The following is a 19,059-nucleotide window of genomic DNA, read 5'->3' as shown; positions in this document are numbered from 1 at the left end:
ATATTAACCATTCCTGACTGCTAAAAACTACAGATTTTAAAACTGTATATACTTTATTGGACATTTTATGTTTTCTACATATATGTATATGATGGTTAACCGGTTTAACCGGTTTTTTCGATGTCGGTTAACCGAAAAACCGGTTTTTTAAAAAAGGCTAATTTTCGGTTAACCGACAAACCGGTTTTTTAAAAAGTCGGTTTTTTATAAACACTTGTCGTGCATCAGATCGATTATATTGGAGTTATCTTGTTACGACATTATACTCCTAGTAGGAGTTAAAAGGAAAAAGTATATATATTTCTTCGAAACATATATCCAAACACTATACTCGGTCCACGGTAGTTCGTTTTAACAAATTTGAATAAGTAGATTCTTCCCCATACAAACTGGGAGCAATCTAATGTGAAATTTAATGCACTTAAATTATCAATAGATAGATAGTTTATAATGTGTATTACAGATTGACTATATGACACAATTGAGATAATTGTGAGCGTTCGTGTATCTGTATCTGCATTGGGGGTTTGTGTGACTGTGTGTGTGTTTATTTTTTAATTCAGCGATATGGAATAGTTTATGTTTATAAACTGCAAGATTTATGAATGCAATTTGTTTAAAATGGAAGTTATTCTCAATGGTCGGAAACAAGTGATGAATTACCCGTTTGCTTGATTGTATGAATATATAAATATTGTATGTGTTTGAATATCTATGTATTGGATGAATGGATGCATAGATACATTAAATTCATAAAAAATAAATAAATTACATAAAACAAAAATAACAATGAAAATGAAAAAATGTTCATATGTATAAATATAAATTACAATAGTAATTATTTTAACTGATTGATTTGTAAAAGTTTTGTTGAGCATGTTGTTGTTATTGTTTTTGTTGTTCACATAAAATATTATATTTATTTTGTTGTTGTCTGAAATTAATTGAAAACAGTGTGATTTTTATCACATTTTTATTCAAACCATAAATTAAATGAAAATAATGGAAAAATTTGCGATGAAATTTTATTGCAGAGAAAACGAACCACAAATTAAAAGGTTAATGTAGGCTGTTATTACGAGTAATTTAATTGTAGGTCTTGGTTTAAAAATGCAATTAATGTCGTATGTAATAGTACGTACATTTAATCGATTTTCTATGCTAACAAAATTATATGATATGCAATTAAATAAAATAAATAAATAATTTCAAATATAATAAAATTATAAAAAAAATATACTTGGCCCATGGGGGGATCGAACCCGCGGCCTTCGCGTTATTAGCACGACGCTCTAACCAACTGAGCTAATGGGCCATATGTCTACTTTGTGGCAAAAAGTGTTTATTTACAAATTTTATGAAAAATATTTTATATATTTTCATAGAATGTTTTTAAAAGTGTGGTGAAAATAATGTTCACCACTTCCACTAAATGTTTGATAAAGAGGTTTTACACTACAATACTTTGTATTAACACAAATCAATATTTCAAAAACTATTGTAGTGTAAATCCAAAAATTGTCAAGTATGTATTTAAATGTTCATGCAAAAATACGTTGGTACAATCAATTTGATTTTGTATTATAGACAAACAGTGATAATAATACAAATTACAGTAAAACCTTGATAATCCGGATAATCAAATTATCTGGACTACCGAATAAAAATTTAAAAACCACTCTTAATACAATCAGATTTTTTGTTCAGAAGATATAGCCCTCCAAAGTTGACTGATTTTCAGTTTTCAAAAAAACAGACCATTTTTTCATGTTTGCCATATTTTCAAAATAAGTTCTTTAATTAACAGTTGAACAATTAATTTTGAATAAATAAATTTTAGTATAATTTTTATTCAGATGAATAAAATCTGCTCCACTGTTTTTGAGCGGACAGTTAATAGAAGAATATCTATACCAATGCAATATTTATTACAATTTGTAAAGACATTTTAAAAACATATATACAAAATTAACGACTTATATTATTATTAAGTAAATGCAACGGATACAATCCATGGAGATGTGTTCATTGGCTCTATAAGTTAGGACATACTACAAGTACAAAATATAACTGCAGGTTTATGTGTCTTTATTTCGAATACATTTTCTGGCCTTTCTTTTTATGCCTCCTATTAATAGCTGCACAACTTTACTTCCCACTTCTACCGTTATTCCAGCATATTTATTTTATCTGGTTATTTACTGTACCTGCACTCTTTTTCAATATACGTTTAACAATTCTCCAATATATCTCGATTGGACGAAGATTTGGGCAATTTGTTTAATTGATGTGTTTTGCTATAACATCAATATTATTCTCATTATACCATATTATTTTCATTATACCATCATAGTTGTATTTGAGTAATGACAACTTGACTAAAACTTTGTATCAGATGTGTGATGTCTTATAAATGACAACAATCGCTTTTCCAAACTATCTTTTTATATCTTGAGTCTTCTAACAGCAGCTGCGGATTGCCTGCCAAATTAATATTTTTGTTCAATTTTACGTATTCATATTTAAAGACCACACAACCTCGAGCTGCCGAGATGTAAAATTTCAGATTTTGGGTTTCTTTTAACACGACTAAGTCGGATTTTCTAGATATTTATGCTCAATTTTATCACTATATTCTTTTTCCATTGTGTCTACACTTTTTAAAACTAAACATAATGTCCAAAAAGCCGTAAAATTTAAAAAACCGGTCTACGGTTTAACCAAAAAAGTGTGTTTTTGAAAAAACCGGCTTTGATTATTGTCTTTTAAAAAATTCGGTTAAACGGTTTCGGTTTTTGTCTTCAAAAAAACCGGTTAACTGGTTTATATTAAATTTTTATTTAATATGAAAAAGGTCTCTTTAAATTTATTTATATTTGTGGACGCTAATAGGAAATGTGTACTAATCTTCGGAAATTTAACATTTTTGAATTCTTAATGCTCTATCTTTGTCATTTATTTTACGAAATATTGTCAAATGCTATAATTTTCTATAAAATTAATCAATATTTATAAAGATATTAGCAAAGTTTTTCATAAAAATGTTTAAATGAGCTTTAGAAAATATATATTTCATTAAAACCGGTTAACCGTCTTACAAAAATCGGTTTGTCAAAAAACCGAAAAGTTAAAAAAACCGAAACCGGTGAAGTTTACAAATATGAAAAAACCGGTTGACCAGTTTTCGGTTTTGGATACTCTAGTACAATAGTAACATGATAACACATGCTAAGTATTGAATATTAAACTATTATAGTTCATCATTATTCTGCCACATTGTTTACTTTATATGGGTGGGGTCACGCCAACTGTTTTATTTTTTTCGTCAAAAAACGGATATTGGCAACAATTTAAACAAAGTTGGAAAATTCTGATTCAAATAGTTTCCAAAATATTCTTCAATGAATATTAGCTTTGTTTGTGAGCGATCATGCATGTTGTTATACAGGATAATAAATATTTACTATGGGCGGGACCAAGCTCACTATCACTATGACGGTGTCGCAGAAGCAGACACCGGCATCACACAAATTAAGATATTCTAAAATAACTAATTAATTATTATGGGAGGTGCCACACCCACTGTTCTGATCCCACCCATTTTGATTTAACATATGTACAATGATAACAAAATAACTTATGCCAAGTTTAGAGGCTTGAAGTGTATTAGTTCTCCAAATATTCAATAATAACTACTCAATGTTTAACTTAGCAAGGCTTAAGGTATATGGAATATAACACGCCCCTCCTAATCAGACGTAGTTTGATTGATGACTTTCGTGATTATAGTCCTATGGATATTCGAAAATAACTATTTACAGTGAGACCTCGATTATCCGTAATGGTCGGGACCGGGAGAATTCTGGATAATCAATTTTCTCGGTTAATTGAGTACCAATTTTAAGTAGTTTTTTAATACATACAGTTTTTCGATAATGACATTTACGGCTCTATATTGCACCCTGATCCATCAGTTGGATCAATATCGTCCAATTTGGTGGACAAACATTCACAATAACGTTTTCAGCATTAAGGCAAACTGCTCTCAGGTAAACAATTTCAAAAAATGTCTGTTTAATCTCCATTATCTCATTGGTGAGTTTTTTCATTGATATGAATTCATTTAATTTTTCCACGAACATTGTAGCAGCTATATAATCAGCTACATATTTTTCTCCTGCTGCAAGTTTGTGAACACAATGTCGCTTTTTTATTTAATTTTGAGTGAGGCCTCACTGTACTTTGTATGGGAGAGGATTTTCCCCTTGTGACGATTTCGCCCAGTGAAATTAAATTGATTTGTGCAATGTTTAAAGTTAAATTATAGTTATCCAAATATTAGAGAATAACTATTAACTATGTATGGGTGGTGACTGTCCCACTAATCCAATACCAATTGTAACAAAATAAATCGTTTACAGTTTTAAAGTACTCACTATTACAGTTCGCAAGATATTCGATAATAACTTTTTATTTTGTATTCATTATTGCTAGTTTTCCCATTTTTTTTGCTAATGTTCATATGGATAGCACAGTAATTCTTACAAAGTTTCAATCACGCCCAATATTGCTTGTTCGTTTTTCGTCTAAAGATTTATATTTAAATGTTTGCAGGCTCAGGATATCATAGTTTTAAGGAAGTTACCACTACCACCAATTTTAGCATAAATGCCAACATGTATAACAATCGTACAAAGTTTAAAGATTCTTGATGTTATAATTTTCAGGTATACGAATTTTTATATTTACTTTATGTGGAAGGTGCTATAGAATTTTTTTATAGTAATAAAATATACCGTTACCTTAATATAGAAAGGCCCTAACTCGTGTTTTTTTTAAGTTAGCTAAATATAATATATGAGCAGACCATTTATCGAAATAAACTAAAATCTGGGCTTACAAAAAAAAAAAAAACGAGTTAAGTTTTTTCTCTATTAAGGTAACGATATATGTATTCTGTAAATATATGTATGTATACAAAATCTACAAAACGAATAAATAATATATTTTATATAAATACATTAATATAGTAAAATTTAAGTGTTTCAAATCATCTTGAGAAAAGTTTCAAGAGTTTTTATTTTTTCAGTCGTGGTTGACATATTCTTGGAATTGCCCATATGTAGATTATCCAAGTTTTTAATAAAAATACGGTTCAGTTTAGCAATACAAAATCATATTTTTAACAAAGATTATTGAAACACCTTATAAATGCAACTTAAAATCTTTTGGAAAAAATTGATTGTATTCTAAAGACTAAACTTATGTTTGCGTTTGATAATTCCACCTTCAAATCATTGATCTTTAAAGAATATTGTTGTGTTATTCCATTTCACAAATGAAATTAGTTAGGGGGCGGATTTATATGCAAATGTATGTTTTTTATCGAACGTCCAAATACATTGTTGACTAATTATATATCCGAATCACGTATTTTGGTGTATATTTTGTTGATAATGCATATTTTCTTATATTTTACTTGAAAACGCATATTTATATGCATATTATCCCAATTTTTTAATAAAAATATTATTTTTTGTCGTCAATGGGCAATAAATTGTTTCGACATGAAGTTTTTTGTTGAATTTCTCATAGAAATATCACCAAACTTTGTCGACTAACTTCTTTCGACATCGAGAAACTAACTGTATGTCTTTTTAACTTCTCTATCAGCAATTGAAAATTACAATTTCAAAATATTTAGCTTAAAAGTTAAGAGTTTTTTAAAATACCAAAAATTCATTAAATTTATCAAAAAAAATCATATATGTTATCATTGCAATTTCGAGTTATAAGAGATTTCGTTAACGAAAGATCCTCCAAACATAATTAAATTAAGTCACAGTCATTATCACATGCCATAAATGACTGCGACTTCATTTAATTAAGTTTTTTGATGATTTTAAAAGGCAAGTCACATGATTCCGGCTTTAAAGACAATGGCCCATAATCATAGTCAGAAATAAAGTATATTTTAATAGAAATAAAGTCGTCTTTACTTAAGAGTGGACTTTAGGTCTACCATAGACAAGTTAAAGTTTATTTTTGACGTTAAAGTCGACTGTAAATATAAAACAAGCTGAAGCTGTTATTAACTCATTTACATAACAACAGCATCAGCTGTTCTTCGCCATGTAAAACAGTTTAGTTACAAGAAAAAAATTAAGTTACAAGAATTTGGCAGAGATTTTGCAATTATTGAACAGTTATCAATAAAATTAGTACCAAAATATTCTAAATATGATATTATTATTATATGATATCTTTTCCATTTTTCCACCACAAAAAACTTTTTTTCTTTAGTTGTCCCTATTACTTTTATTGTTTACCTTTTTTGGTTTTTGTTTTAATTTTCTATGTCAGCTGTTCAGCGGTGCCACTTGTCTGTATTTTGTTGTATATTGTATGGAAACATTTTCTACATTTGAGGTGGCACCCAGTTAAAGTCGGTTCAATTTAAAACATACTTTAATTTTGACTATAGTTGGGAAATAATATAAAGCGGGTTTTTAATTTAAAGTTGTTATTAAAAAGAACCGACTTTAGTGTTTGACTATGATTATGGGCCAATGGTTTTAAAATAGTATTCATCCCATGATATTAGAATTAATATACCCATCGTTATCTCATAAGAACCATTCTAATTTTAAAACATTAACTATTTAATTTTTGTATAATTTAAAGAGTCCTAACGACTGGGACCTCTGATGAGTATTTTTTGGACATTGCGCGATCCATAGTTAATTATTTTATGTTTCTGCATGAAAATATAAGATCATATTTTTTAATTTTTTAGGTCATATTTTGAATTTTTGAAGCGCATATTTTTCAATAATAAATGCATAAAAACCCGCCCCTAGTAATTAGTATGAAGACCCTACATTAAGATAATGATACAGAAAGCGTTTGGCATTATTAACACATGTTAAAAAATTATTAGATAGGAACATTTGAAACACTCTTTCAAACTTTAATATTAAAAAAAAAACTTGGCCCATGAGGGGATCGAACCCGCGACCTTCGCGTTATTAGCACGACGCTCTAACCAACTGAGCTAATGGGCCACATGAACAAATTTCAGAATTATTTTCCGAATGCCAACAGCTAGAATTTTGGTTCCCTTGTTTTAGTTATCTATCATTTCTAATAAATCTAATAACAGAACAAAATTTGAATTTTAGAATTTGTCATATAAATTAAAAAATGGTAATCAAATTTATATGCGAAATTGCTTTAAAAAATTGTATTCTCGACACCAGGTCAAAATATGTATGATTAAATCAATTTTTTATGTATAATATTTTTAAGTGTTTTTGTAGTCTAACAGATTTAGCCCCAGATAATAAAAGCGTTAACAGAGTCCACGATTTATGAAATTAATACTTAAAATAGCATCAATTTCACTATTTCGAATTGATGTCCACGCAAAATAGGTAAAACCGTAAAAATTTGTATTTTTAATTCTCAATTTTTGTTTTAATATCTTTTAAAAAATGTTGTGAAAAAAATTTGGGATTTGCTAAATATTATGATTTTTTTTTAATCAAATTATAAAAGATTCAGACAATTTTTATATTTAATACGAAAACTATTTTTTATTGGAATTTTTCTAATTTTTAAAAAAATATTGGTATTTTAACAAAAAACTCAAACAAATTCAGTATTTGAATTTAAACCTAGCACTAAAAATCGAAAAAGCCCAATTATGTACATATTTCAGGAAAGAACTATAAAATTGTCAGATTCCCAAGAATCAAAAAATTCAGAAATTTTAAAATCCAAACTGTAATTTAATGCAGAGTTTATTTTTTCTTAAAATGTTTTCGGTTAAATCAAATTTAAAAATTGTAACAATTTATTGGTCATTCATATTTCAATTTCAAAGAGCTTATTTCTTCTTCAACAATGTAGAGTAGACGGTGGCGGGAGCAGCATAAGCAGCAACTGGGCTAGCACTATACACAGCAGGGGCGGCCACATATGAAGCTGGAGCGCTATAAACAGAGGATGTATAGGCTGGTGCAGCAGCAGCATAGGTGGTGTATGCGGGAGCGGCAGCGGAGTAGCTAGTATAGGCAGGGACAACAGCTGCGTGAGTGGTGTATGCGGGAGCGGCAGCGGAGTAGGTAGTATAAGCAGGAGCAGCAGCTGCGTAGGTGGTATAAGCTGGAGCAGCAGCAGTGTAAGTGGCAACTGGAGCTAAAACATGGGCTGAAGCAGCGGCAATGAAAAGAGTCAAGCAGATGATGAACTGAAAAGGATGATTATTTTAATTATTTAATTAGTTTTATTGGAATTCCTTTAATAGTTTAGCAAACTTACTTTCATTTTGAGTTTTGTTTGTTGTAGAAGACTGTTCTTTGCAATGGAGCTGAATGAACTGATATCGCTTACAATTTTCTACATTTCTTTTATAGTGACAAAATATTGGTCAAACATTTTGTTTGTTTCAATAATTCTTGTTAGTTTCTGTTGCCCTTGTTTGTTGGTTATTTCTTTTTTCGTCAATTAAAATACATTTGTTTGTGTATTTAATAATACAAGTAAATATAATGAATGACATTTATTTTTAACACTTTTGTTTGTTTGCTAATATTGGAGATCTTTACCTCCGAAATGTGTACAAAATATATTTATTTAAATTATAACAAGTTTTATAGATTAATTGTTTAAGTACTTCTACATATTACGCAGATCATGTAGAAATGATATCAATGTATCCGGATATTTGCGCTGTTTTCCTTTCCATTATATTCGTTGTAATCCGATCAAATAATTGTTTCGTTACTTCCAATTTAATTTGAACTTGTTTGTAGAATTAGCGAGTTTCTTTAAAGTTTGTTTAAAATTCTATAAAAAAATGTTTAAGAAGTGGTTAAACATTTTTGCCAGATTTGTCATTTTGAAGATTTTAAGGATCCAAAATGGACCATTAAAATTTTTAGTTTACATTTGACGATTTCTTTAATAAGCAATTCTGTACTGATTTACAATTATTTATTCATTATTATTTTTCTTTAGCTATAACTAAGCTCTCTAACAAGGTATCACTGAAGCGTTTCAACGGCCTGAGATAGAGGCAATTATATGGGAATCATATAATAAAAATTACAGCATTCTAAAAGTCCCCCATATAAAATATAATTTCAAAGACCCTGACATATAAGTACATGAGATGTACTTATGTAAGTATACTTATTTATAATTTCAAATAAACTATTAAACATTATTTGAAAAATTTTTTTTTTTTTAAAAATTGTATTTAAATTTCATTTACAAGAACTTAATAAAACATTTCATTCAATATAACTTATTTAGAGACAATTTTGATAAATTAAATTGGTAAATTCATGCGCTGTTCGTATGTTTTTTATGTGCAACTTATTTCGAATTTATGGTCTGTTCCACAATCCCGATCGAAAAGAAAGTCGAAATGGATTGAAATTGGATTCCTTTAAATCGAAAACATTTTTATAACCACCACCAAATAGATGGGGGGTATATTGAGTATTTTGAGTCCTTTTACAATTCTAATACGATGTAGCTATGTCCGTCGGTCTATTGTTGGCACAATAGGACCCACAGGAAATTCCATAATTGGTCGTAGCTCCCATATAAGAACCACTTCCGAAAAACACTTAAATACGCATAAATCTCTTATAAATATATATATGGGGATTTCATGTCAAGTGAACCAACTTTTGAAATCGATGTCTTCCGATCGTCAAAAAAAGTTTTTGATTTTGGAAAAAAAATATCAAATTTTTTTTATTTTTTTTTCGTAAGATTGCAGAAATAGCTATCTAAAATATTTGGGACACATTTGGCTAAGAACAATAAGTAATAAATTACATGGATGAGAAAAAGCATCTGCTTGGCCAAAATATACAATTTTGACCCCTTCTAACTCAGAGTTGTTAAAAAATTATATCTGAATTACTATGCAATAGAATTAACCTTTGTGCAAATTTCATCCCGATCGGAAAACATCGATTTCAAAAGTTGGTTCACTTGACATGAAATCCCCCATATATATATATAGAAATCGCCGTACCAAATGTTGTGAAGATCGATCCATAATTGGTAATAGCTCACATTTAAGGACAACTTTCGAAAAACATATTATCCTACATAAATATCTTACAAATATCGATTTCGAACCAAAATATTACAGAAATAAGTATATTGATAACAAATTTAAAGTTCATTACCAGGGCAAGGATTTCTATGCAAATGCACGTTTGTAGTCAGTAACTCAAAATCACTTTTGACAATTTATCTTTCCGAATCGAAGAATTTGCAACAAAATGGCATCGATTTGTTGTTGCATATTTTTGTATATTTTGTTATAAACGCATATTTTGCATATTTTTCTTTTAAATGCATATATTCAGCATATTTTTTCATTTTATTGCATATTTAATTTTCTTTTGGATATATTTTTATACCAGCTAACAGTCTAAAGGTATTTTATTCAAAACTTATTCATGTAGCATGTTTAGCACATTGTTACATCGAAGAAATTAGATCTCAATTTGAAGATATAGATTTATTAATTTCGAATGGAAGTGTTTTTAAATTTAAAGAAAAGTATCCAGTACAATGACGTACACATTTCGATTCTTTTGAATTCAATTGCAAAAGTATTTAGTTAGGAGCAAAAATTTTACAAAAACTGAAAAATTTGCATTAATATAAATAGATCTACATATATCTGGAAAACAATGCAGAAAATCAACAAGTTTCACCTATTTATTTCACACAAATAGTAAAATTTTGCATATACAGTGGTGGCCACCAATTTAAGACAAATACCTGCATTTTTTTCATCAACTGAATTTTAAGTGCAATAGAGCCAAAATAAAAGGAACTCTAAGGGTATGAAATTTATTATTAATGTTTCTAGTTTCTGAAAAATGTTTGAAAAAATCGGTAAAACATATATGGACAAAGATATGTGGATATACGTTGACCCACCAAAGCGAACATCCGCTGTTAATAACATGATATGACCGAAACTAATGGAACTAAAAATACGAAATTTGGTCCGAATATTTTATAATAATAAAAATATAATGATATAAATGTGAGAAAATATGTTTATTTAAAAAAAAAATGTTTTGGTCAAGTTGTAGAAAAAGTTTATGTGTTCGTGGTGAATATGTATTAATTGACACAGTCGAATAAAACACACTTGTGTGTTAAAACAGTCCTCATGCATACATATTTGTGGAAATATTTAAAAAAATAATTGACAATTACATGGAATTTAGCAAACAATTTTTGTCTTAAATTCATGGCCACCACTGTATCTTTGAAATCTAAAAAAATCGATTCTGAATCGGATTTTTGCACCTATCAGGAAATTTAACAGCTTTATGTCGCTGAGTGTGATTCATGAAAAAAAATGGAAACATAAAATTGTCCTATCCATTTTTTGCGCAATTATTAAAGGGGTTAAACTATTCCATATTTAAACCTAGGAAAAAATTAATTCCTCAACTAAAGACGAGTGCTGCATTTTATAAAACTACATAATTTCACAATATACAATATTTTAACACACGAATTGGACAATTATGTTTGGGATGAAACAAATGGATGTCTAGGATCTTCCGTTTTTGCGAAGTGTGTTATTAAACACTTGTGGAAGATCTAAGATCTACCAAAACCGCAATTTAATATTCTCTAATGCATTGTTGGCTTTTAGTATGGAAACTCAAATAACGGTTGAACAAAAATTTTTAATAAGTTGACATACTCAACTGGAATGTGACTCAAGCCATTCCCTTATAGAAAGAAAAATGAAAAATAAGCAAATAAATTTGCCATCGCAGTTTGTGCAATTAATAAATGAGGCACGAAAAGTTCCAGCACCCCTACAAGCTCACCATTTGCACAACGACTATTTTCTAAATTTTGAAAACATGCGTAAACGAAACTCTTCGATTCGTCCTGGTAAAAATATAGCTTACTATAAAAGTTCATGAAATGTATGTACTCAAACCTCAATTTTAAAATTTAAGCAGATGTATTGGTGATGTTACTGTAAATATTCTACGAGCCTTGGCGTATGATTCATCAGGATCAATATATTTCAAAAAAGGCTTAACTGACAGTCACGAATCTCTCCCACATAGATCAAATTCGGTGATTAAAGATATCCCCCTGATTCACTTTATATGCAGTAAATAGCAATCCCAAAAAAAACAAGATACATGATTTGAAACGTTTTTACCTGCATATTGCCATCTTTTTTGATAACTGGTTTAATAAGAAATAATTTTTCACAGTTCACTTCTGATTTAATCCTCTTAATTTCATGAATTATTTCCTTTTATTATTTAAACCTGAATTATTATAATAATATTATTTTTCAAAATTATATTTTCAGCTCAAATTTTCAGGTTTAAAAAAGCCCTAACTTATTATACCCTTCAGCTTCGTGAGAAGGGTATATATAAGTTTGTCATTCCGTTTGTAATTTCTACATTTTTCATTTCCGACCCTATAAAGTATATATATTCTGGATCCTTATAGATAGCGGAGTCGATTAAGCCATGTCCGTCTGTCTGTCTGTCTGTCTGTCTGTCTGTCTGTCTGTCTGTCTGTCTGTCTGTCTGTCTGTCTGTCTGTCTGTCTGTCTGTCTGTCTGTCTGTCTGTCTGTCTGTCTGTCTGTCTGTCTGTCTGTCTGTCTGTCTGTCTGTCTGTCTGTCTGTCCGTCTGTCTGTCTGTTGAAATCAATTTTCTGAAGGCCCCAGATATCTCCGGGATCCAAATCTTCAACAATTCTGTCAGACATACTATCGAGAATTTTGCTATTTAAAATCAGCAAAATCCGTCCATAAATAACGGAGATATGAGCAAAAATCCGAGACAACCTCTGAAAATTTCATCAAAAAACACAATGTATTGCATGCTTTGACAAAAAAGCAACAAAACGTATGTTTTTGGATGTGCATGCTTTGCGTATTTTGTTTTTTCTGTGTTTTGTTTCTTTTGACGTTGTTCTTGTTTTTTATACAACTAAACGTTTGTTTGGTTGTGTGTTGGTTTTTTTGACAAAAAAGCAACAAAACGTATGTTTTTGGATGTGCATGCTTTGCGTATTTTGTTTTTCTTTTGTGTTTTGTTTCTTTTGGCGTTGTTGTTTTTTAAACAATTAAACGTATGTTTTAATGTGTGTTGGTTTCATTGGCTTGCGTATTTTGTTTTTGTTTTTTCTTTTGGTGTTTTGTTTCGTTTGGCGTTGTTGTTTTTTTTTGTTCTTGATAAATTTAGGATGCTGTACGCTGAAAGTGGGCAATGTGCATACATTTATACTAATTATAAAAAATAATAATGCATCCACAACAAAGGTGAAGGGTATATAAGATTCGGCATAGCCGAATATAGCACTCTTACTTGTTTTTTTTTCATAAATATCAATGAAAAAAGGGCCTATATTAGATAACTTCATTAAAATAAAAAAAATTAATTTTAAATGAGAAATAAAATGTGTTGCCTCTTTTTATAAAAAAAATTTTATGGATTTTATTAAATTTTTTCCTTCTCCTGTAAAGTAACAAAAAATCGAGTTACGCCTTTTTTATATTAAGCCAAAAACACTATTTGATTATTATAAGTAAATTGGATTTATTTATTTCCAAAATACTTTGATTGTGCCCCACTGTGCAGTGTATTAAATTTGGAGAAATGCTTTCCTAGTATTTCCTTTTTATATTCATTATGCAGTAACTGCAATCTAACTTATTCAATCTAATTTCCTTATAATAATGTACGAGTGTTAAAGTCCTTAAACAATTTTTTATAAATTTCAAAAGAAACTGCAAATTAAATTAGTAATAACGAAATAACAGCATAAATATTCGGATAAATCGATAGCATCTTTACATGATCTGTGTGAAATACAATATTTAGTTTGCGATAAGAAAAACTCGTTATAATTTAAAAAAAATATATATTTTTCATTTGCGGAGCTAAAGACCTCTAACATAAGCAGACAAACAAAGGTGTTAAAAATGAATGTCATGATATGTATTTGTATTTTAAAATATACACACATACATCATAATATACAAATGTACATAAGTATTTATGTGATGAAGTAATTTTAATAAATTTAAAAAGAAATAACAAGAGCAAGAATTATTGAAACAAACTAAATATTTGACCAATATTTTGTCACTATAAAAGAAATGTAGAAAATTGTAAACGATATCAGTTCATTCAGCTCCATTGCAAAGAACAGTCTTCTACAACAAACAAAACTCAAAATGAAAGTAAGTTTGCTACAATATTAAAGGAATTGCAATAAAACTAATTAAACAATTAAAATAATCATCCTTTTCAGTTCATCATCTGCTTGGCTCTTTTCATTGCTGCTGCTTCAGCTCATGTTTTAGCTCCAGTTGCCACTTACACTGCTGCTGCTCCAGCTTATACCACCTACGCAGCTGCTGCTCCTGCTTATACTACCTACTCCGCTGCCGCTCCCGCATACACCACTCACGCAGCTGTTGCCCCTGCCTATACCAGCTACTCAGCTGCTGCTCCCGCATACACAACCTATGCTGCTGCTGCACCAGCCTATACCTCCTCTGTTTACAGCGCTCCAGCTTCATATGTGGCCGCCCCTGCTGTGTATAGTGCTAGCCCAGTTGCTGCTTATGCTGCTCCCGCCACCGTCTACTCTACATTGTTGAAGAAGAAATAAGCTCTTTGAAATTGGAATATGAATATTGATGACTTGTTGCATTTTTAAAATTTGATTTAACTGAAAACATTTTAAGAAAAAATAAACTCGAAAATAAAAGTTATAAAAAAGCTTTTTATGCATTAAATTATAGTTTGGATTTTAAAATTTCTGAACTTTTTGATTCTTGGGAATCTGATAATCCCTAGATTTAAATTTTTTTTTGGAGTTTCTGGTCAAAATAAAATTGTTTGTTCTATTGCATTAAATATCAATAGTGGATTTCAAGGAGATTTAGGCTACTAATAAGTATTAATTTCATATTTCATGGACTTTGTTAACCCTTTTATCTAGGGTAAAATTGTATTTCATTAAGATATGATATCTACAAATATATATTTTGACCTGATGACGAAAGTAAAGTTTTTTAAAGCTATTTCGCATATAAATTTTGCCATAATTTGTTCATTTATATGAAAAATTCTGAAATTCAAATTCCTTTCTATTATTCAATTTAGAGCAATACTTATTTTTTTAGAAATAACAACGAAACAAGAGGTCCAAACTAATTCCTGTTAATAAAAAAAACCATAAAATTTCTCAAAAAGCAAATTTTATATTTCTAAAATTCTGTTTTGGGTCAAAAATTTTTTAAATTTATTTTTCAAAAGAGCATTTCAAAAGAAATGTTTCATCAACATTTTTTTTAACCTGCCTTAACACTGTTGTCTTAGTATGTATGTAAAAAATCGCTACGGAAATTTCTAAGAAAATACGCAATTTAATAAAGTCGACATTTGGAAAATTTAAGAAAATTAATTTTTTGTCGAAAACCCTAAACTCTTTCACCCATGACAGACATTTTAAAGTTAATTTTTGTTAAAGTCGAGTTTATTTTAAAATATGTAGAACTTTTGTTTTTTTTGAATATACAATTTTCGTTATTGGTTGAATTTCAAATACAAAAATTATTGAATAGATAGTAATTGAAAACACAAAAAATAACAAAAATGTGTTTTCAATTACGAAAATAATCTATTCAATAATTTTTGTATTTAAAGTTCAACCAATAACGAAAATTGTCAAAATTATCAAATTCAAAACTCAAAATTCAATAGAAAATATCAGAAAGTTTTGTTTTTGAGCACATGAATACTTGATTCAATTATGAAATAATTGAAACCAGTTCAACATGTGATAAATATTTGAATTGAAACGGTTTAAGAAATAGTTTTTTCTGTGTAAAAAAAGAAATTTCAAAAAATTAAAAAAACTAAATGGTTATAAAAGTTCAAAACAAAAAGCTTTTTTTGAAATAATAAAACAACATTTTAAATTATATTTGAAATTTGTTTCATGGTACGAAATTTAAAATAATAGTAAATTTTATGGACTTAAAATCAACTTTAAGGCTTTTGTAGTTAGGCTGTTTGCTGTTTAAAAAAAGTTGCTTAAGGAACTTATAATGTTTTTATATTTTTTGAAAGGTATTTTAACAAGACAAACTTTAAAGTAGAAACCATAGAGAATTATACATAGAGACGAGACACTCCGATTTGTCAAACTAATATGGGTTGCCCCCAAAATAAAAATTTTAATAGCCTAACCCCCATTAACACGAAGTCTGGTTAGCTGCTAACTAATAGTTATACTGTAGTTTAACAGTATTTTGTATGAAAACTGTCAGTATATCTATTAGTTAACACATAACCAGAGTTCGTGTTACTGAGGGTAAGTATTCTAAAATCTTAAAGCTGAGATTAAAAAATGTTCAACAGTTTTAGATACTAGGATGATTAAAAATCATTCATAATATTATTTTACCTGTCACGGAACAAATGTATATGGGCAAAATTCCAAAAACAAACAAAATTTGGTATTTTATTTTTTCAATTATGCCATAACAAACTCATACAATATTTTTATTATTTTATTTAAAATATTATTACAGAGATTATTTCAACATAAGCAAGTAAGAGTTTTATATTCGGCTGTGTCGAATCTTGTATACCCACCATCGATATGTGACAATAAAATATTTCTATGATCTAGCGGTTATATGCACGCAGTTGGGCATGGTTACTGTAACCATTTCAATATTGTTACAAGTTTTTTAACTATATTATAGTCACAGTAACCATTTATATGATTGTTGTAACCATAATATGGTTAATTTACGATTCACATGATTGTATCCACCATATATATGGTTACAGTATACAAATATATGTTTGTGACAACCATTCATATGATGAAGGACTTATATTATGGTGCTCTCGGCTTAAGGCTTATCATAATCTGAGAACAACATATTATGATAAAATTATTCATCATAAATATGGTTGCCACAAACATATATTTGTTTACTGTAACCATATATATGGTTGATACAATTATGTGAATCATAAATTAACCATATTATGGTTACCACAATTATGTAAATTGTTACTGTGACTATAATATTGTTGAAAATCTTGTAACACTATTTAAATTGTTACAGTAACCATGCCCAATTATAGTTTTTCTCTGCGTGTGGGGAGTACGATCCTCACAAAAGTTGGTAGAATGATTAAGGTTCATATATAATTTGTTTATGTCCCATTTCATTACGATATTAATTATTATAAGACAGTTATAAATCTTCAAGTCATATTTTGAGGGGGGCCTTTTATGGGGAATAGATAGAAATGTTGCCCGATTTTCGCCATATTTTACAGTATAATTGCAGAGAACTTATGACTAATTTGAGCAAAATTTTATCAGCATATCAACATATTTATAAAAAAAAACTTTTTTCCGAGGGACATTTGAATGGGGGTTAGATGAAATCATGACTCGATATTGCTCATTTTCAATACCATTTCGTTTGCGCCCTATCATATTTCCAACAGACCTACAGATGGACGGACATAGCTTAGAATTTCGTCTTAGAATTTCATAAGGCCCCAGAATATACATATATACTTTTGTGGGTCTGCGATGAATATTTCGATGTGATACAAACGTAATGACAAAATCAATATAAAAACGTGTGCAATTTTTATACTTTGAAACCAAAGTAATTCTTGTCAAGTTATTTAATTTTTTATTTGATCGCCAATGGCAAGATATTGTTAGAAGTATCAACATTATTAATTCACTACATAGTTTTGAATTCGCCGTGAAATCTTGCAATATAGTGCAATAATTTAATACTGACTAATAATTGCCAAATTAAAAGGTTAAAGAAAATTGTACAATCATATCAATTTCAATGAACAAATTAATTATTTATTAACACTGATTTACAAAGATTTCCATATTTTGAAGTACCTACATACACGCATCCACAAGACAAATTAAAACCAAAAATGTATTGGTTTTCGTAATTATGTATTAACATTTTAATTAAAATGTTTGTAAACCTAAACATCTTTAATAAATCAACGTATTGTATTTTTAATTTAATGTATATATTAATATATATTAAATTACATCAACGCAGCAACGATAACAAAAATTTAAAACATAATTATAATATGTATTAAATAAAAAACAAATAAACCAACAACAATTAAAGCAACAGCAGCAATTAAACATTCTGGGTATATGTATTTCAATAAACCACATAAAATGTTAAAATAATTGTTAATTTTAGCCAGAAGACTACAACAACAACAACAAATCGATTAGAGAACAATGAAGAAAAAAAGAAAACCACAGCAACAAATACAAAAAAAAATTATACATATGTATGTGAATTTAATAAAAATAATCCGTTTATCTGTGTTGCGGCTAATCATTTTTGATTGTGCATCTATTACATATTTACTTTTGAAAACTATTAGATACATTAGTTTTCAATGTAAATATAAACGGTTTAGCACAAATCAAAACTTTCCTTGCCGTTATTCCATGTGTTTCCGTGGTGTAGTGGTTATCACATCCGCCTAACACGCGGAAGGCCCCCGGTTCGATCCCGGGCGGAAACAAGATACTTTTTTTTAAATTATATTTTAATTAAATTATTTTGTTCATTTATTACCACCTTATTATACATAGTTATGCAAATAAATTGTTTATTGTCTATTAACTAATGAAAACTAGAGTAATAATATAAATATGTATTATAAAATATCATATAAATATTTATACCGTATATACATTGCGAACAAATAGGGCCTATAGGAAAGGGATTAATATTGCACAGTGGGGGAAATGAAAAAAGTGGAATTAAATCTATAAATTCTAAACGGATAGTCCGAATTTAATAAAATTTCCTCCGACTATAGAGAAATTGTAGCTGAGTTTAAGTATTGAGTCAGAGCCTTAATGCTCCAAAGTGTTGTATCTCGGGTATATGAATAATTAAAAACGATGCCAA

At 28.8% G+C, this 19,059-nt stretch overlaps 2 protein-coding genes and 3 non-coding genes across 5 annotated transcripts; 2 read left to right on the top strand and 3 right to left on the bottom strand.

Moving 5' to 3' along the window:
- Positions 1 to 1,241: 1,241 nt before the first annotated feature.
- On the bottom strand, positions 1,242 to 1,315 carry TRNAI-AAU (transfer RNA isoleucine (anticodon AAU)). Its single transcript has one exon. It is a non-coding gene; the product is annotated as a tRNA-Ile (tRNA).
- Positions 1,316 to 6,990: 5,675 nt separating this feature from the next.
- TRNAI-AAU (transfer RNA isoleucine (anticodon AAU)) lies at positions 6,991 to 7,064 on the bottom strand. The gene has a single exon. It is a non-coding gene; the product is annotated as a tRNA-Ile (tRNA).
- Positions 7,065 to 7,870: 806 nt separating this feature from the next.
- LOC135962252 (larval/pupal cuticle protein H1C-like) lies at positions 7,871 to 8,437 on the bottom strand. Its single transcript, XM_065514075.1, has 2 exons — positions 8,323 to 8,437; positions 7,871 to 8,251 (listed from the first exon to the last, which is right to left on the bottom strand). Exons 1-2 carry the CDS (start codon positions 8,326 to 8,328, stop codon positions 7,889 to 7,891), a joined length of 369 nt encoding a protein of 122 aa, XP_065370147.1. The 5' UTR covers positions 8,329 to 8,437; the 3' UTR covers positions 7,871 to 7,888.
- Positions 8,438 to 14,166: 5,729 nt separating this feature from the next.
- On the top strand, positions 14,167 to 14,847 carry LOC135961915 (larval/pupal cuticle protein H1C-like). The gene is made up of 2 exons (XM_065513563.1): positions 14,167 to 14,283; positions 14,355 to 14,847. Exons 1-2 carry the CDS (start codon positions 14,278 to 14,280, stop codon positions 14,715 to 14,717), a joined length of 369 nt encoding a protein of 122 aa, XP_065369635.1. The 5' UTR covers positions 14,167 to 14,277; the 3' UTR covers positions 14,718 to 14,847.
- Positions 14,848 to 18,594: 3,747 nt separating this feature from the next.
- TRNAV-AAC (transfer RNA valine (anticodon AAC)) lies at positions 18,595 to 18,667 on the top strand. The gene has a single exon. It is a non-coding gene; the product is annotated as a tRNA-Val (tRNA).
- The last annotated feature ends 392 nt before the right edge of the window (positions 18,668 to 19,059 follow it).

Source organism: Calliphora vicina, chromosome 5, assembly GCF_958450345.1.
Source record: "Calliphora vicina chromosome 5, idCalVici1.1, whole genome shotgun sequence".
NCBI lineage: Eukaryota > Metazoa > Arthropoda > Insecta > Diptera > Calliphoridae > Calliphora > Calliphora vicina.
This window is presented reverse-complemented; position numbering and strand designations above follow the sequence as displayed.